Source organism: Passer domesticus, chromosome 17 (assembly GCF_036417665.1).
Source record: "Passer domesticus isolate bPasDom1 chromosome 17, bPasDom1.hap1, whole genome shotgun sequence".
NCBI classification, from domain to species: Eukaryota; Metazoa; Chordata; class Aves; order Passeriformes; family Passeridae; genus Passer; species Passer domesticus.
In genome coordinates, this window is record NC_087490.1 from 12,476,797 (window position 1) to 12,496,749 (window position 19,953).

At 44.5% G+C, this 19,953-nt stretch overlaps 1 protein-coding gene across 1 annotated transcript in view; it reads left to right on the forward strand.

Annotated features, from left to right (window-relative positions):
- TMEM132B (transmembrane protein 132B) overlaps positions 1 to 19,953 on the forward strand; it is a 212,723-nt gene that overhangs the window by 91,731 nt on the left and 101,039 nt on the right. The window contains exon 3 of the mRNA XM_064392024.1: positions 4,906 to 5,046. Within this exon, the coding sequence (XP_064248094.1) occupies positions 4,906 to 5,046 (141 nt within the window). The remainder of the gene's footprint in view (positions 1 to 4,905; positions 5,047 to 19,953) is intronic.

The following is a 19,953-nucleotide window of genomic DNA, read 5'->3' on the forward strand; positions in this document are numbered from 1 at the left end:
ACCCACAAGTCCCCAGATGTTATGTCTGAGTTCAGTGATGATTTTAATTTTTAATGCTTGGTTTAATGTAGCCTAAAACACATGTATTTTAACTAGAAACTCCCCAGGGACCTTGTTCAGAACTAATTGCTTGCTGTTTGTGCAATTCTTCAAATATGTTAAATGCTCTGTGAGGGCTTGGAATTACTCAGCTCTGCTCTGGTTTGGTCTTAGAGAAGGGGAGGGGTGTCTGGCTGGGAATTGGGGTGGATCAACCCTCATTCTGGCTCTGCAGAGAGTATAATTTGGGCAAGTTGACTACAGTGGTTACAGCTTGGATTTCCTGTAGGGAAAAGATAATGGCTTTATTTTTAATTGGGCTAAAAATGTGTGTGGAAGGCCTGACTGCAGAAATGGTTGGAAATTACAAATGAAATTTATCATAACTGTTATTATTAGTACGTCACTGAGAGTGAATTTAGCTCAGATCATGCTTTCCCCCCTAATGGGGTGGGGAGGGGATAAGAGGATTTCTAAAATAGCTGTGAAAAAGTCGTTTTTCACATCATTTTGAGCATTTCCCATCTGCTGTGAGCACATCTCTGGTTTATTTCCTAAATATCTTTTCCTTCTGTTTCTATTTTAGAGTTCCTTTTGCCAAGACTTTACCTCCCAGTTCCCTCTGCCAGGCTTGGGGCTGGGGCTGTGTGACGAGCAAGGATTTACCTTTCAGATTGTACTTAATTGACTGGGAGGCTGTGGAATTTCCCTCACCAAGTGCTGGGTGCATGAACCCCTCCTGCAGCTCTGAGTTTGCTCCCAGCCCTTGTGATTACTTGTCCCTTCTTTCCTTGTGTTGGGAGAACTGAGAGAAGAGGTTTAGACTGGCTCAATTTACAGGGTCAAATACATTTTGGGCTGGGATTGCATTTTAAAAGAGTTTCTGGTTCCAGGTTGGCAGGCTGGGAATGCTGCTCCTTCCAGCCCATCACGTTTGTATCTTTATATTCCACATAAATTGGGGACACATTGTTCAGGGGAAAGTCCTGCCAGGGTACCAAATGTGTTCCAAAATCCTCACTGCAAGCAGCTCCTGGTGCATCTCTGGAGCTGCAGAGGGGCTGTGCTCGCTCTGCAGCAGTTCTGGTTCTCCCCCCTGCATCCCCTCAGATCCTACAGGGACAGTAGCACAAAGGCTGTGCTGAGGGGTCACGTTTCTGTGGGACTCCCTCACCCCTGTGGCAGAGATATCCCCACTGCACAGGCCCTGTTGCAGGGTAATTTCTGCCCAGCTCCCTGCCTCACATCCCTGCTAGCTGCATTTTCAAATGCCATGGGCACCGCAATGTTTTAGGTTTTCAACAGGACACTTTTCTGTCTGATAATTCTGCTTTTCAGTAAGCAAATATTTCATGGGAACAAAATGTCGGTTTTGCTAAATTTCCAATTGGCTGTCATGTTTTGTTCCTTTTTTTTTCCTTTTTTGCCCCTCTCATTTCAAAAATTATCTTTATAAAAAAAGTAATTAAGCCATCTTAGTGGTAACAGTTGCTTATTGGGTCGGGGTTCTATGAAATACTTCAGCAGCTCCTTTCCACAGTTTCGTGCACAGAGATGGAAGAATTTTTGTCAGCTGGCAAATTTAAAGGACATCAGATTTTTTTCAGGCAATTCCATTTATCCTTACAGCTCCCTTTGAGTTGGCAGAGCAACACTTTCCAGTATTTTATACGTGGGGAAGGGAGGTATAAGAAAACGAAATGATCCACCCAAGCTTCTAATTGAAGCCTGGCACAGAGTAGGGCCCACACACGTGCCATTCACCATCCTTTCTCCAGCTCGTGGCAGCTCTGCTAGGAATTTCTTACTCTTTTTTGAAGCCTCAGTCCCCAACACTTACAATAATTTTTGTGCCTGTGGAGCTTGGGGGAAATTTTAAAGATATGAATCACTTATCTGAGGAACAGTAGGCTCAAACTCCCATATGTAGGCTGGTTTCATTTGAATTTCTTGACTTTTCCTAAGTGAGAAGCTGAACGTAGCTTCTTCCTTCTTTCAACCTTCCTGGCTCTACTGATATCCAAAAATGCAAAATGACATCTTGTCTCAGCCCACTAGAGCAGATGCAATGCAAGGGATTCGACTGGAATTTTTCCTAAAATGCAGCGTTCTGAGGCACTTCTGGAGCACGTGGCTGGGGAGCAGCGAGCGCTGTTCACTTGCTGCTCACAAGAGAGGCAGGGACAGCACGGCCAAAGCCCACACGGCTCCTCTGAAGGGTCACCCTGAAGGGAAGCCAGGCTTGGGCCAGCAGGAGAGTCTCACCTGATGGCAAAACCAGCTCAGACACAGGGGATGAGCAGCAAAGCTCCCTGCTGAGGGGTGGGCCAAGAGGGAGGTTGGTGTTTTGGGGTCATGAAGGAGGCTGGGACAGCTGGGTGTGCAGCAAGAGGGGGATGATGGAGCTCCTGCAGCCTCACACTGTGTGAGCACCACTGGTGGAGGCAAAGGGGAGCAGCTTCAGGAGGAGCTGCACAGGGCTCCTGAATCCTGCCCAGGGGTGCAGGAACTGCATCATGGAGCTCCTCAGCCTCGGTGTAGCTCCTCATTGTAGCTGTAGCTCTTCATCCTCATTGTAGCTCCTTATCCTTGTTGTAGCTCCTTATTCTAGCTGTAGCTCCTCATCCTTGGTGTAACTCTTCATCCTCATTGTAGTTCTTCATCCTCATTGTAGCTCCTCATCCTCGTTATAGCTCCTCATCTTCACTGTAGCTCATCGTCCTTGTTGTAGCTCCTTATCCTTGTTGTAGCTCCTTATACTTGTTGTAGCTCCTTATTCTAGCTGTAGCTCCTCATCCTCGTTGTAACTCTTCATCCTCGGTGTAGTTCCTCATCCTCGGTGTAGTTCCTCATCCTCAGTGTAGCTCCTCATCCTTGTTGTAGGTCTTCATCCTCAGTGTAGCTCCTCATCCTCGTTGTAGCTCCTCACCCTCTTCCTCCCTAGATTTGGTTCAGGACAGACAAAAGGAGCTGCTGCAGAGTGAAGCTCTCTGCAGTGCAAAGCTGTGTAGGAGGACATAACGAGCTTCTGGCAGATGGGAAAGGCTGATGAATCCTGAAATTGTGGATAAGTTCCAATTGTCCTGGTGTGCCTGTCCCCCCAGCATTCCTGCCTTTCAATTAACCTTCAATTAATCAGGATTTGACCTGGGTGAAAAGTCAGGTTAGAAGTTTTCAGATGCATTGTCAACAAAAAATATGGGAACTTGATAGAATGGTGATATGAGTTTCTTTAAAAAACCCACAAATTTGTCTGGGGAAGAAAAAATTTAAAACCAGGTACTTTGATTTGTTTGAGTTTTTTGGTTTTGGTTTTTTTTTTTTTTTTTTTTTTTTTTTTGCCAGGTCCTAGTGATTTTTTTTCAAAAGTGGTTGACTAATGAAAGAAAATATTGAATCCATTGCTGAGGGTCTAATTCTCTATCTCATGTGGATTACAAGTCAGTCTGAAATGAAGCCGTGCAGGTGTCTTGCAGGAATGATTTGGTCCAGTGTAATTACTACAGAATAAGTGAATGTCCCTCTGAAAAAAAAAAGAGGAGGTGATAGGGACGGGGCACATCAGCTTTGAGGAATACTGTTTGGAGATATGAATGCCTGTGGGAAAGCAGGAAGGAGACAATTAGAAAAATATCAGGTAAAATCCTGTTACAGAGAATATTTTTCATCAGCTTGGTTATGCCAGGCATGGATTTGACCCATCAAGTCGCTACAGGCTTACAGGCAAAAATAAGGATATCATAAAAGCAGGATGAATTAATTCCTTCTCAGAGGAACAGACCACCCATGGAGTCATGAACTCGCTTTGATCCAAGCCCATGAACCCAGCCAGAGCTCCGAGGAAGTTTTTAATGGTGCAGCACGAGCACCAACTGGCCATGAGGCATGGGGCAAACCCATCACAATTCACTGTTAAATAACACTCCAGGTCCCAGCAGTGCTGTTCCGTTCCACCATCTAACTGAAAGGTCCCTCTTGGCTTTGCTTTTAATTAATTAAGTCACAGCAGTGGCGAGCGTGGCGCTGCAGCAGTTTCTCTCTGCCTAATTGTTCTCCAGGCATATTTGCAGCACTCCTGTCGTAATCCCAGGCTTGTTTCAGGAGTCAAGCTGCACAAATGAAGTTCCTGCTAATAAAAGCAGTTTGTTTCCTATTCCTTGGCAATCTGTTTCTAACGCTGAGCCTCGCTGGAGCATGGACTTTTTATTTTTGGCAAGTTTTATTTTTTCTGAGCCAAAAACCGGCGACATTTACCAGCTACCACACTGCTCTCAAACTCTAGCCATTCTCAGGAAACCAAAGTTTTCCATGTCAGCATCATATTATTTTTGGCAGCAGCAGTCTGATGTGCCCAGTTTGATAGTTCCTGCTGCAATGACATAATTATTTTCCTCCCTCAGTCTAGGATAACTTTTCTCTCCTTCCTGCATTAAGGTCTTTGAGCAATGAAACTCATTTTTTCCCATGCAGACATCCCTAATATCAGAAGATACCTCACTCCCAAAGGTTTGCAGGCAGGAGGATGTATTTTATATCACATTGCTCTTATTGCCCATCTTAAACTGCAGGACAGACACAGCAAATTAAATCAACTTATGCTTCATCACATCTGTTTCATTTGTATCAGACTGGTGCCACAGGAGCAGAAACCATTTTTAATCTCTCCACATTGCTCAAGCTAAAGTTGACTGGCTTTGCACATAATGAAACTCACACCTCACCTCTTTAAATGTTTTGTGTTTTCAAAGCAGAGTGACTCATGGTTGCAACCTGTTATTGATGGCAGAGGGAGCATTTCCTTCCAGCCTCCTTGTTCACCTCTCTGGGTTTCTCTGTAGCTAAGGCAATCCTTGCTGTCCCCAACAGGATCAGGACGGCCCCCGGAGTGAGGATCTCGGACATCAGGGTCAGTGATGCTGACCAGTGGGGGGTGCAGGAGGAGACGGACAGCGCGCGCAGCACGGCCACGCTCACCTGCGTGCACAACGACCCCGGCGCCCAGGACAGGTGAGCCCTCCCTCCCGACCTCTGCACACACACTGCGGTACCTGTGATATTTTATAAAACATCCTTTGCTAGGATTTTTCCCTCCTGAGAAGCTGAGGAGCCTCAGGAGAGAAATGCAAACAATAACTGTCTGCTGCTGTGGAGTGCAACAGGTGCATCTTCCATTGGTCCATGTGGATTGTTTCCACTTGATGACCAATCACAGCCTGTGAGCAGTCACAGCATTTTGTTATGCATTCTATTCTTGTTCTCTCTATTCTTTTAGTACAGTTTTCATGTAGTATTTTAGTATAATATATATCATAATATAATATGATATTATTCACTGCCAGAAAAGAGGCTGATCCTGCACTCTCACCCAGACACAAACTGCCCTCCAAGAAGCCCCTTGGATTCTAAAATGGAGCACATGAACCAGCTCTAGTGACAATCCTGTCACCTTGACCTTAACAGAAGCAAGTTCAGGTCTCCCATCATTTAAATGAAACAGCAGAACTTCTACATAAACACTTGACATTCTTCAAAAGGAACAGGAGGGCCTTCTGAAACATGGAGTCAAGCCTCGCATCTCCAGCCACGGGGCACCAGACAAGACACACTGACTTCCCCAAAGAGCTGCAATACTGCTCCTCTGCCCCCCTGGAAAGCTGTAGGTGATCTGATGAGAGCTTTATTCCCTTCTGTTTCTGATCTGACAGAGCTTTATTCCCTTTTGTTTCTGATCTGACAGAGCTTTATTCCCTTTTGTTTCGCTGCCGAGCTTTTGGGAGTAGATTATTGAATTAAACTGGAGACAGCCCCCCAGTCCCAGCTCACATCTGCTTTTCAGGGCAGCAGAACCCCTGCACTTGGGCTGGGCTTTGCCCAGTGCTCAGCTCTGGTAAGAGCCCCTGACAGAAAAATTCCTCTTGCCAAAAAGCCAACAGAAAAAATGAACTAAACCAGAGAAATATGGCCCATTTTGAGTGTAGCCCCTGGGGGACTTTTTCTGCCCCAAATGTACCTGAAGGCCCTTCAATAAATATAACTGATTTTTATTCCCTTAATTTTGTCTGCCCTCTGTTCTTAGGTGGTCCCAAAAAGCAACAGGTGTCTGGGCAGGGTCTGCTCCCTGTGAACCCCATCAGGTTCTTCTAACAACCATGATCTCTGCTCCCTTTGGAGCAAGGTGGAAAACCATCAGTTTAAAAGTGAAATACTGAGGTTAAAGGAAGATTGAGGTCATCTGATGTTAGTGAAATCAAAATGAAGGGACTATTTTTAAAGTTGGACTAAAAAAAATAATAGCCTGAACACTGAAACTTATTGCTTTGTATGGGGTTTCACTAATCCATGAAATTATACCTGTCACAGTAACTTAGGTTTTATTAAAACTGAGTTTTGCTTTGTGTTGAACTGTTAAATTGCACAAAAGCAATGCATCTCAAGTTAATTAATACTTTGACCCTTTCCTTTGTGAGATTAGTTTAATATTTTTGGATTAATTAAAGTATGCAAATAGAAACTGCTGAAAGATCACTTCCAGATTTGCAAATATTGTAGTGCTTAGAGTAAATATTTAACTTTGATCTTTCCTTTAATTTGTCCTTTTGGTCATAATGATGGCCCTCCTGTTCCTTTTGAAGAATGTCAAGTGTTTATGTAGAAGTTCTGCTGTTTCATTGAAATGATGGGAGACCTGAACTTGCTTCTGTTAAGGTCAAGGTGACAGGATTGTCACTAGAGCTGGTTCATGTGTTCCATTTTAGAATCCAAGGGGCTTCTTGGAGGGCAGTTTGTGTCTGGGTGAGAGTGCAGGATCAGCCTCTTTTCTGGCAGTGAACAGAATCATATCCACCTCCGGGGAGATGCTTTTTTCTCTCTTGGAATTAATTTCACTTCTGCTGCCAGGCCCAGCTGGTTGAGGAGCAGTGGGTAAGCCAGGACTGAGCCTCTGGGCCGAGCTTAGCTGATTTCTGGGTAAGGTTTGTCAGAGTTCCTGGTGGGTTTGAGCCTCCCTCGGGCTCTGTGCGGGGTGGAAAGCCCCAGCAGCCCCTGGCACAGCTCTGGGAGCTTTGGGGACACCGAGAAGCCCCCAAGAGTCACAGGCAGCCTGGGTGAGATCTGTGCCCTCCTGTGCCCTTCACCCCCGGCAGGTCTGCTCTGCTCTGGGGCTGGGCTCTGCCCAGTGCTCAGCTCTGATAAGAGCCCTGCCAGACAGAGCCTGCAAGGAGAGCCCTGACTCTGGGCTGTGACATCTTCTAATCCTGCCTGCATTCCTTTCAGCCCCCGTTATCAGCTGGAGCATTTTCAAATTTGCTTACTTTTCTAATCTCCCCGCCTCTCCCCTCTGCAGTGGTACTGCTATCAGGAGGTTTTCATCTCCATTTCTCACATTTCCCTACGCAAATTGAGTGTCCATTAAAATGCTTTAAATTAAGACCTTTCCTCCTTTCATGCAGAGTGCATCCTTGCCTTTTTTGTGCATTACTTAAAAAAAAATTCCTTATCACAGTGTTTCAGGCAGTTTACATTATATTCTATTAAAAATCCATTTTGTCCAAGGTTGTCACAATTCATAGATTAAAGCCTTCAAGAGTGTGTTTTGTTAGGAATACATTCATAAATTCACCTCTTTAGTAGTCCCATAAGCTTGTATTTAAAACCTCTTTTTTTGATAATGCAGTTGAACAAAGAGCATAAAAAGAAGAGATTTATTTTAAATATACACACAGATATTTGCCCACACCTTTTCTCATCTGTGTGAAGCCTTGCTTTGCCCTTACTTTCGCTATCTCAAAGGAGGTTTTTGTGACTCATTGAGTGAGGAGATTGCTTGTTGCCATCTGCACCTCTTCTCCCTCGAGCTCTCTCCTTGGGGCAGAACTCTGAGAATCTCATTTTGGTGGGGATAGTTGAAGCAGCAGTGTTTTGGTTCAAAAAGACACAGTTTATTCTTCAAGCACAAAAAGTTCTGCTCTATTCCTGCAGCTGGGATCCAGCACTCCCATTCTTGGGGAAGGATCCGTGTGGATTTCTGCTTTGAGTGCACACACGGCTGCAGGGAAGTCAGGGCTGGTGGGCTTTGCTGAAATCAGGTGTTTTCACCCCTCTGTGCAGAACAGCTGAGCTGCTGAAGGGCTGGGATCTCACCCACTGCTGTCAGTGCTGAATTAGTGCACAAATGCTTTTGAAATAGCCAAAATTTGGGAGTCTACCAGACACGAGTCCTTGGTGGTTTCCTGCAAGCAGATCCCACTTGGTAAAGACCATGCAGGTTTTCTGCACTGCATTTGTCAAAAGATGGATGGAGCCTTGCAGTTCTTGTGTCCTTTGCTCCTGAGAGTTCTCTGGAAGAATTTCAGGAACATGCCACAAATTAGCCTGCAGTGGGACCAGGGCAAGAGGGCTTGAAAAAATGCCCTGAGAGCCTGGTCCATCTTGGCAAGCCGTGGTACCCCATAACTCAGGGCTGATATCCTGAGGAGCAGGACTGCAGGAGCTTTGCCAGAGTGATTTAGCATTTTAGAGGATTAGGTTATTTCAAATCAGTGCTGAGCAGGAGCTGAGTTTCCATGGTCTCATTTGAAAGGCTCCAGAACAGAACATATTTCATGGTGCTCGGTGTTCTCCTTGCTGAAAGCTGAAGAACAAACACTTCGTGTGACCCAGCCTGTGGTTCAGCACAGAGGAGGTGGCACCAGCACAAAAACTTGGGCCAGAGAGTTGCAACAGCTCTGAAAGGGAATATTACACTGAGAGATCATTTTCCTTCCTCAGGAACAGCCATTAAATTGGATTATTACCAGGTAAGGAGAGTCTGATGCTTGACAAACTAGTATTTTAATCAGGAAGGTTATATTTATGCTAACTAGCAAAGTTAATCAAATTGATTTAACCTGCAGTGCTGAGTAGAGCGTTATTGAGACCAAACTGGTTCTTCTCACCTAGGGATTATTTTATCTTCATGTTTTTAATACAGCTTCTGTCTCTCAGGATATTCCTCACTGCATAAATTAAACTTGCATGAGGGGCACTCAGCATGCAGAAGTAGAAAGAGTGAAATCTTCAGAAGGCTTTTTTTTCAGGTGTCCTCAGAAGTATTTATTCTGTTACCTGGAAATTTATGTATTTTTTAAATTGGTGCAGTCCAGCTCAGCTCTAACATTTGACATCCTCTGTCTTTAAACTTGAATGAAAAAATAAGATTCTCTTGTGATCATTCAATTTCTTTACTATTTTAAGAGGTGTTTACAGCATTCAAATTATTAAATTATTTTATAAAATGGTAATTGTAATGTATCTTTGAAGCAGGAAAAGCAGTTTTATTTTATGTATTTATAGGCATGCAAATACATCCTCCTGTTTTAAAATAATTCATTTATTTTCCTGTGCTTGAGAATACCCTTTGAACTAGGAATATCAGCCAAAAGAAAGATGTAAAATTTGCTGCCAGTTAAGATTTGTGCATATATTTATTTAAAGTAAATATGTGTTGCTGGCACGGATGATCAGCTGAGCGAAGATGCATCATTTGATTTCATTTTCAAAGCTTTGGGGATGTCTTGAAAACGAGAGCTGGGGTTCTCCCCTCTCTGTGCTGACTTGGCAGGGTTTGTGGCAGGGCAGGGTTTGTGACAGGTGACAGCCTGCTGTCCCTGGCATGGAGCACCGTTCATTCCCCTGCACCTTCCAGTCCCCTCATGGGGCCAGAAACAACCTGGGGTGCTCAGCCCCTCCCTGCCAGGTGGAAATGCTCTCTCAGAGCTCTCTGAACGTGTTCCTGTGTTGAATTCCCCTCCAGTGTGCTCCAGCCTCGGGTCTGGTGTCCCCTCCAAGCCATCAGGAGAGGGGCAGTGGGGCAGGGATTGCCCGTGCCCCTCTGGCAGCTGAGCCTGGGCTGTGCTGGCCTGATTGACCGCGGTGCCTCGGCCTCCGCAGGCTGAGCTGTGCTTGCACCCAGTGCCAGCCCGGCCCAGGCCAGGCTGCTGCTGCCCTGAGCACTTTGGTGCTCCTGGAAGATAAATAAACCCAGGAAGATGGGCTGCAGCCAGTGCACACACAGCAGAGTGCTGCTCCCCACCCTGGGGAGGGCGTCGGGCCGCGCACTCGAACGCTTCCTGATGTGTTTATTGCCACAGGAACTGCCTGGCCCCAGCACAGCCAGCGTGTGAAGTGCCACCAGCAGCAGCAGTTGTCTGACAGAAGATCAATTGCATGTGTTGCTGTGCACAAAAGAGCAGTAACTGCTGCAGACAGCCAGCCTTGCTGGGTCTTATTTTAGGCCATGCAAAGGCAGTGGGCTGGGTGCCATGGAGTTCACATAGTACTACAAAGTGAATGAGTAAGAGCAGCAGAGGGAGAAAGGAAACACAGGGAGGTGGGGAAGGCAGGAAGGAATCGAGAAGAGCTGAGGGAAAAAGCCAGGGAGATGGGGAAGGAAAAACCAGGGAGATGGAGAAGGAAAAAGCCAGGGAGATGGGGAGGGAAAAAACCAGGGAGATGGGGAGGGAAAGCCAGGGAGATGGGAAGGGAAAAGCCAGGGAGATGGGGAGGGAAAAAGCCAGGGAGATGGGAAGAGAAAGCCAGGGAGATGGGGAGGAAAAAGCCAGGAGATGGGGAGGGAAAAACCAGGAAGATGGAGAAGGAAAAAGCCAGGGAGATGGGGAGGAAAAAGCCAGGGAGATGGGGAGGGAAAATGACTGCTGTCACCCCCTGCCAGACTGATGTAGGTGAGGACATTGGAGTTCCTCAGGAGCTCTTGCCCCCATGAAAGCCATATTTCCATGAAGCCAGACTTCAAATGGTTTGGAAAGGGAAGCTCTGAATTAAAAATTAGGGGTGCTTCAGGTGTGATAAGAAGGCACAAATGCTGTGGTGCTGTGTACTTGGGTGTTTCCCTCCTCTTTTTAGGCACTTTTCTTGGGTCAGAGGTGTTATGGGCAAAGAAATGTGCTGTGGCTGTAGGATGCCCATGGCCTTTAGATCCTGCAGGAGTTCATTTCCTGGCCTTTGGCCACCCCCAAGGCAGCTCAGTCCCCTGAGCCACTGATGAAGAGGATTTTATCTTTAATGCAGCAGTTTTCAGGCTGTGACCTCTGTTGTGAGTGATGGAGTCTGTTCTTTGTGTTTGGAGTGTCCAGTGAGAAGCATCTCCACACCTTTTCAAACGTAAGCAACTCTACTGAGTCACAAAGAGGAGAATTTTAACCAACCTTTATTCTTTACATCTCAGCCTTTTTGTGTGAAAGAACCCAGGCCAACTTGGCAATGTTCCTATGAGATGAAAGCACTGACTCCTCACAGTACCTTAGAGAGGACATAAAAATAATAACCAAATTAACAGCAGTAGGAGGGACAGCTTATGGTAGAAAACTGTTGTGCAAGGATCAAATATAATTTCTGGAGGGTCTTTTTCCCTCTGTCATTTTTTCCCCTTTTTTTTCCATTCAAGGCCAAGAACAATGAAATGGTCTCAGTCTCCTGTAGGGAGCCTAAAATCCTGGAAGCCACATGGATTCTATCCTGGCCAGCTCTTTGGGGTGGCTGTTCCTGTCTCAGCTGGGCTCAGTGCTGCTCTGGTAGAACCTCCAGCAGAGCTGGGTCACAGGGAGCAGGGACTGCTGGGCAGATAATTGCCCCTGGCCCCTTTCACCAGCCCAGGAAGGTGATGGCTTAGCCACTCTTCTTGTTCCACCTTATTCCATCCTGTGTTATGACCCAAAAGAAGCTTTTTGAACAAATTTTATCTTTGGTAGCTGGAGCAGCCTGGGGTGCAGTGCAGGGAGCCCCAGCAAAGTCAATGCTCTGTTGTCTGGAAATTTTGGAAAATAAGGAATGTCTTATTGGAAGAACTCAATACAAACAGAAGCACAGAAATTGCTTAGAAAATTAATGTTTGATAAAGATCTCTGGACTTGCCAAACCAGTAGAAAGCTCTGTGCAAATCCAGAGAAAAATGCCTAAAATTTCTCTTGGCAGCATTTGTTTAATGGGACTACAGTGAAGTAGAAAATACTAGGGAAAGAAAAAAGGCAACAAAACCCAAACATTGGAACTCCAGACCCTTTGGTCTCTTCCTTGGTGCAGAGGTGAACATGCAAAGGACTGGCTTAAATGAACTCTTCGTGAGTGTAGTCCATAGAACCTGATCCAAACCCTATTCTGAGCAACAGAAAAGCAAACCAAATCATTCTTAAATTAGTCTTGTTTTTTAATTTGACCTAATTACCTTGGGTTTGGGTATATCATTCCTCAACGTGAAGCTTAATATTGATGTAACAGTTGGGAAAGTTTAATTTCAGGGTAGGGTGGTCTGTATAATTAGGACTGCAAGAACGTGGCAGGGAGGCTGGGAGCCAATTTCCAGTGCATGCAGCTGAGTGAGTGACTGCTGAAATCATTATTCATCCAGTGGAGCTTGCCTGCTTTCCACACTGGCTGCCAAAGGGAATGATGACAAATCCTCAATCCATGGGCTTCTCCAAGGCTCTGCTGCTTTCCTGCCTGCTCTTCCTGTGCTGTTGTTTTAATGACCAGGGGATGATGGCACGTGGGCTGCCTCAGGAGCTCCACGACCAAAATCTGTCCAAGTGTGGGGAATTTCTAGAGCTTTGCAGGGTTCTGTGGCACTTGGCAGCCGTGCTAATTGGTAGCTGAAGTGTGAGTGATGAAGCCCAGGTAACCGTGGCTGCTGAACTCATCACTCAGAACGGAAGTCCTGACTCCAGGACCACAATGGTTGTGCGTTGGATTTTAGGTATTTTTCCCATAATTTAATCACATTTTTCACTTGATGGGTTGAAGTAGCCTTTTCCTTGGTCTTTGCTGGGATGAATACCCAGGCAACAGAATTCTTATAAATGTGGGGTCTGCACAAGTTTGGGTTTCTGTGCAGCACCTTGAGATATTTCCACCCCCTCAGTGATGGGAAATCTTCATGGATCCTTGTGGAAATCCCAGAGGGAGGGAGGAGACGTGATCCAAACCCTTATGGCACAGAAGCATGACCTGATTGTTCTGTAAATATTGTACTTTTTACTGCAGTCCCAGCTTGCAAACCCATTCCAGACTCAGGAGAGCCCCTTGATGTAGGGTGCCACTTAAGTACCCACTTGCTCTGAAGTACCTGTCTTGTTTTTCATGGCAGGTGTAATGACAAAGGAGGTGCTCAGAGCCTGCAATTAGAGACACCAATCTGCAGAAAATATAAGTTTAGATGGTGAGCCACGTTCTGTATAATGACAGGCATTAGTGTGTCACACCTGAAATACCGTGGAAATCAGAAACTGGAATTTTCTGTAGTGCAGGAACATTTCTGGGGATATTTCAAGTGTTGCTAAGGAATTTATTTTTGGCAACTGTGCACAGAGATTTAAGTACCATAATGGGATTGTTCTTTGATATAATAGACTGGAAAAGATGATTGAATGAATGTGAAATCGGGGAGCTGGTGTTTGAGGTGTGTTTAATTCCCTCTTTTAGCAGTTTATGAGTTTGGCTTGTGGCAAAGCCTACTGCACACATTTGGATTCCATTCGTGATGTGTTGACTTGCTTACTTAATAGCCAGTGCATTAAAGTACAAAAGCTAACAACTCATTTATTAGGCATTTAGCCAAAACTTAAACTCATTTTATTGTTAGGAGGTGCTGTTGCTAGACAGGCAAATATTAAGTTTGTTACATTGATTTATTCGAATCATCTGTGCCAAACACATTATAAAACAGCCCAGCATCAACTTTGCATAAATTATTTTTTGCTTTAGTTAGAATTTTTCACTCATTTTGCCATTAATATGCCTCACCTGTGTTTACAACTTAAAAGTTACAAACTTTTTATGTTGATTTTTTTTTATGGTTAACTTGAAAGGTTATAAACTCTTGTAAAATGAAAAAATGAGAATTGGCTGATGCTTGTGTCAGTGTCAGGCTGTGATTTTTGTTTGTTTCTTGTAACCCTGGTGTTTATTTGAGAAGAGCATTAAATGGAGTTAAGCACTTTGCACCAGGACTGTTCACCAGCTCATCTCACTGAGCCTGCAGCAGGGGAATCTCCCCTTGGCACTTGGCTGAAAATAGCATTTTATTATAAACTTGGACGTCCTGTCTTTGGGAACTCACACTCAGAAGCTGTGTTTATTCTTTCTTTTGGAGGTGATCTGTGTGGATTTTCCCAGGACACCTGTTCAGGGGTTGGCTGTGAAATATTGCAGTCATTAAGGCAAATCACTAAAGCTTCAGCAAAAAAGCTTTCCTTAAAACCAACTGCCAATGACTTGATCTTGCAAAAATTTATTTATTTGTTTTGTGGGTTTTTTTTTAAAATTTTTTTTTTTGGTGTAATTAATGAACTGGTTTGATCCTTCTGGAGTTCTTGGGCTCACTGGGCTCAAAGGCTTGGCATGTCCAAGTCCCAAGAAGAGCTTTGCTGTTGTGGGTCTGGGTGCTGCATTTTTGGGCTCTTTGGCTGTGCTGGGCAGCAGCAGGACTGGCAGAATTCACCCCTCCTGATCAGATTTCACAGCACTGCTGAGCTGGAGCCGTGGTTTTCCAGGGAATATCCCTGCTCCTGGCTCTGGGGCAGGGGGGACCCCCTCCTCAGCTCCTCAGCTCAGGGAGGCATCAGCCCTGCACAAGCAAAGAGAATTATTTTGTCTTTTCTCTTGGGAGTTTTCAGTGCAGAGATTGAAATCTGGAAGTGCTGACCTTGGCAGTGAGGGGATACTGGAGGTTTTTGGATGAATGGGTTCCTGTTTTCACTCTCCCTCTTGGACAATTTATGTCCATGCTGGTTTTCCAAGTCTGTGACTGGTGTATCCTTTTGTTAGACAAGCACTTCTTAATTGTGCACCAGTTAATTTCTCTAGTAACAAGAGCAAGAAATAAGTTATTCCTCTTTTAAAAAGAGTCATTTAAGTAGGGAATAATGAATGCAAAATGCTGTCATTAAAAATCAGCAGATAAGCTGATGGATCATCTGTCATTCCCAAGCCTTGTCATAGAGGAAAAGTAGATTTTTTTTAAAAATAAAAATGATACTGATGAGTATGGAACATAGTGACTATGAATGCCTTAATAATGAAAACTTATTTATTCAGTCAACAACACCTTGCGACTGCTGCTTAACAACACCTTGTAGGAGAAAATGACTTCTTTCATACCGAATATTTTCATTTGATTACCAATTGTCATCCTATTACCGTTCTGAGCTGTTTATTAGTCAGTTCCACAGGGCTCCAAAGAGCCACCTCTGGTAGCTGTGCAGGTGGAGTCACCTGCAGGATGCTGTCCCCAGGTCCCTGTGCACTCGTGCTTGATTCAGGGACAGACTTTGGGGAGCTCACTACTGAGCCTCAGCAGGAAGGCAGGGCAGCTCTTCTCTCTGTTTTGTGTGCCTTTATTTAGGATTTTCTTTCAAAGGGAGGCCCTGCCCCTCTGCAGTGTGGTCAGCACTCTGGGCATCACACTGCGAGCTCCCTGGAGCTCAGGAACATCCAAAAGCTGACACTTGCATGAAATAAGACCTGTCCCAGCCCAGCATCTGATTCAGGCAGAAACCAGAGCTCTGCTCCTCCCTACGCACCCTGGAACATTTATCTTCCCCATGGATTGCAAGGAGACAGGGAAAGAGAAGCTCAAGCCCTCCTCTCACTGTTCTCCATCCCAAAGCAGCATTTCCAGTGGCTGTGTCTGAAGATCTGAGCTCCCTTGGAGTGGCTGTTTGCTCCTCCACAGTTAGCTCAGCTCCTCCAATTACTCATCTTTTACATATATGGCAGCCCCAAGCCAGATGAACGTAGACATGTTCTGAAAAGACTGTGGTGGAGGGGAAAAAAGTGTTAAATGTTTTCTCAGAAGCTGAAAATACCAGCAGATGCCTGTTGATTTGGAGCTATCCAGGCATTTGTACCTTTATTTTTTGCATGAGTGTTGAAAGCCACTGTAGGGCTCCTTTCTTGGTGTTTTACAGAATAAACTCTCTGATCTTTAAAAAAAAATAATATATATATATATATAGCAATAAATAGTATAAAGAGCTGGAGAACTGGATGGGTGGGAGCAGGAATTGAATAGAACCAGCTGAATGGAACAAGAAGTTGATCACCTGCCGTGGGACAATTTGTGGTTTTGCCTCTTGTGATTCAGTGAATTGGCGAAGCTTTGGGGCTGGCACCAGTTAATCCTTCAGTTTCCCTTCTTTGATGAGGGGATGTCTGCTGGACTTCTTCCCTCCACCTCTTCCTCCAGCCCGAAGCTCCAGCAGAGATCAACAGGAGTGCTGGGCTTCTGTGAGCTGTAATTCTGCTTCAGCCATGATTACATGTCAGCCTGCTGCACTCTGTAAGTGCTACTCCTGGCTTCCTGCTGGGAGCAGTTGATTAGATTCTAGTACCTTTTATACTGTAGATAAGGATTTTTTTAACAAAGCACAGTAACACACGAAAGCCCCCATTTATATTTTACTATTTTTTCTTCTCCCCCGCTCATAACTCATGCTTAAATAAAAAACTAAAATGGTTTTTGGCAAGCCTGACCTTCCTTAACCCAATCTGTCCTCCCACTCCAAATAAAATTCAATTTCAAGGTCTGTTATGGACCTAAATTGTAGGATAAGTCTTTGACCTAGGTAGAAATTTTCTACAAAATGTGAATCTTAGGCTGAATTTTGGACTCTCTGATGAAATGAATGCTAACTGCAAGTTTATTTGTAGTCCCACTTGTTACATTTTTCATTGTCAGCACAAGCTTTATTCCTCCAAACACATTATTGAATGAAAGAAAGCAGCTATTCTTTTATCTGTTACTGCTGATGCCTGTAATTCATCCTGTTCATTTGCTGTGCTATTTTCTTTGTATGGTTCTTCTCCGGCTTATGTGGCACAGAAAAACTTAATTGCTTAAGTCTGATGTACTTTTCTATTCCTGGCAGCAGTGTAGGTTGCTGAACCATTATGTGGGAGCTGCCTTCTGGAATATGAAGTGTGTGTTGCAGTTGGGCTGTGGCAGGGTTAGGCCCAGTCCAGGAGGAGTTTTAATCGCTTTTTGGATGTTTTCTCCAATGCAGCCCATTCTGCTGGTGTTTCCTGAGTGCTTTTTTGTTTCTTTTTTGGAGGTCTCATGCTGCAAGGCTTTCTTAATGTTTATGGGACCATTTGATTTTGGGAGATCAAGAGGGGAGCTCGGAATTCATACCAGCAGCTGATGTTGGACAAAATCCAGGAAGGAAATCTTTAGCTGCTGACATGAAAGACCACTACTCTTCATAGCTAATCTGGTTTGCTTTCCTGCTAACCAACGCTTTGTCTGGTTGTTATTTCAGCTTTGGTTCCACCTATTCACCATAAAACACCAGGACAGTGCTGGCACTCATGTGCAGAGGGGTTTTATTAAGCAGGGATGATGATGCATGTTGACAAATCACTTTTTCTATCATGTCTTTTCAAATATTTACATTTGAAATCCCAGACTTCTGGAGTCAAGTGATTTTGAAGAAGGATTGCTCTTGCATTTGAATGTATAAAGTAAGATTCTGCTTGTTTTGACTGATGAAAAGTCTTGAAAATTTCATGAGGCTCAAAAGATGAGAGCAAAGAAAGAGCAGTGAGAGCTGTAGGAATCCTTGGGACGGGCTCCTGAGTGTGCAGGGTGTGATTCTGATGTTTGTGTGCTGGTGATGCTCTCGGGGCCCTTGCTGAAGGACCACACATGGTAGGGAGGGCTTCAGCTCCAGGCATAAATTATCTGTCTGCTGAAATGCTCATTGGATTTCCTGTCTTGGTGATTAACGATGGAGCAGACAGTAATTTTAATATGAGCATGGTTAGTCTACCTGTTAATACCCCATGAACACAAACGGGGCGGGTTCTGAGGAGCCTGCCCTGCTAATTAGTATTTCTGTGCTTCCACTAATCACTTGAACTGGGAGCTTGGCCAAGACCAACAGAAGAGACTTCCAGTACAATAAATTGTTTTAATTTTGTGATCTGATCTTAGGCATGGCTCAGTGTTTCTGAAGGCAAGGGCAGAATAAAATCTCATTTTGCATGATAACATGTGCAAATCAGAACTTTTTGGTCCCAGATGAAGCTTTGCTTCTATTGACATGGTGCTAGGAAAATGCTGCTAAGAATAAAAAGCCACTAAAACTTTATTTTGCTGATAATATTCCATTATTGCTTTGTAAGCTACTTTATCCATAGGGCAAAATCTGCCAGAGAGATAAGGTCCCATAATTCCTGTTTGCTTGTATCATTCCCTTTATGATTTATAGACTGCTGTAGATGTTCATGGCATTTTGCAGACATATAAAAGATTGACATGTTCTTGCCTCAAAAGAACTTAAAAATTCTGCAGTTTAGCAGCACTCAGCAGTTCCTCCTGTTTGAATTTTGCTTTTAATGGCACTGTATGAAATCACTATTGCACAGCCACCAAATGAAGTGGCATTTTAATTTTAGTTACAAATACAGTATTTTTCACATATTTGCTGTAGGACCTGGACTGTCTGTGGGATGGGCTGGTTCTGTTCCCAGTCCCCTCCTCAACTCTTTACTCATATTTAAAACCTTTCCCCACCATCCTTTCCCCAAGAATTGAATGCCATTTTATTGGCCAATATTTGAGATGTCACTTTGCTTTGACACATCTTTACTTTTTGCATTATATCCTTGCAGAAAAATGTGAGTGAAGTCCCACCTCTATACCTGCAATTTTAGGATTTCCAGGCAGTTGTGTAAAGCAAAATCCATCTATATCCTGCCCAGGTAATTCTACAGAATTACATCTATAAACATAACATTAAAAGCAATTTTCTGAGCCTCATGATTACACTGATTTTGTTTGTCACACACCTGCATGTCCTGACTTGCCACATTCTGTCACTCACAGTAAACTCTGTCTCTGGGTGTAATGTGACAGATGCTAATGAAGATGATACAAGACAAATTGGAAAGGCAGAGATACTTGGAAAGGTCTTACTTTCACCTTCTTACATGCTTTGAAAAATTAATTTTGTAGAAAATAAAGTAAAAATCTGGGGGGTTTAAGGTGGCACACACTTGACCCTAAGCCTAAATTAAATTCACTGAAATTTTATGGCTTGCTTTGATGAATCCCAGCCAAAAAGATTTTTGAGCAGCAGACTGGTGGGAGGCAGGAATTATTCAGAGAGGTTTTGTTCCTAAGGAGGTGAGTGAAAAAACTCCTGCTAATTTCTCTGGGAACTCGAGTAACCTGCAATGCTCTCATGCAGTCACATTTTCTCAGTGCAAGGCAGCAGGGGTGGCTTTGTCTGGGTTTGTGGCCACAGAAGAAGGCACTGGAGGACTGTGAGGTCAGGAGTCCTGGGGTCTGGCAGACACCCTGCCTTTCCCTTTGAACACACGCTCAGCAGAGAGCACCGAGGAACAGGATTTACAAAACACACCTTCAAAGGCAGCAAACTTTGTTAAGGATGTTGGGCAAGGAATCCCACTGCTGGTGCTGCTGTCAGCCTTGAATGCAGCGTTTGGGGTGAGAGATTCTGCCGTGGAAGCGTGAGGATAGGATTGTACATCAGCTGCCTTGGGATTCCCTGTTATCCCATGCTTGCTGGGGGAGCTGAGCTGTGTGCTGGGTGAACGCTGGCTCAAATCTCCAGTTCCTTTTCTTGCTGTTTCTTTGCTGTTTGCCATCTCCACTTGCCTGCAAGGTGGGATCATGCTCTGGGGTGAGCGTTTTATGCATTGTTGGGGCAGCACCTTCCTTGTGGGCTGTTTTCTCCCCCAGCACTGTGGCTGATCTGATTGTTGCAGGCTTTTCATGCCATTGCTGTGCTGGTGAAACACCTCTTGACTCCTGGTGGCAAATCAGGACTGCCCAGTTGTGTCTTTAGTCCCTTTTGAAAGGGATTTTAGCAACCCTTCTATGGCTCATCACATGCTTTAACC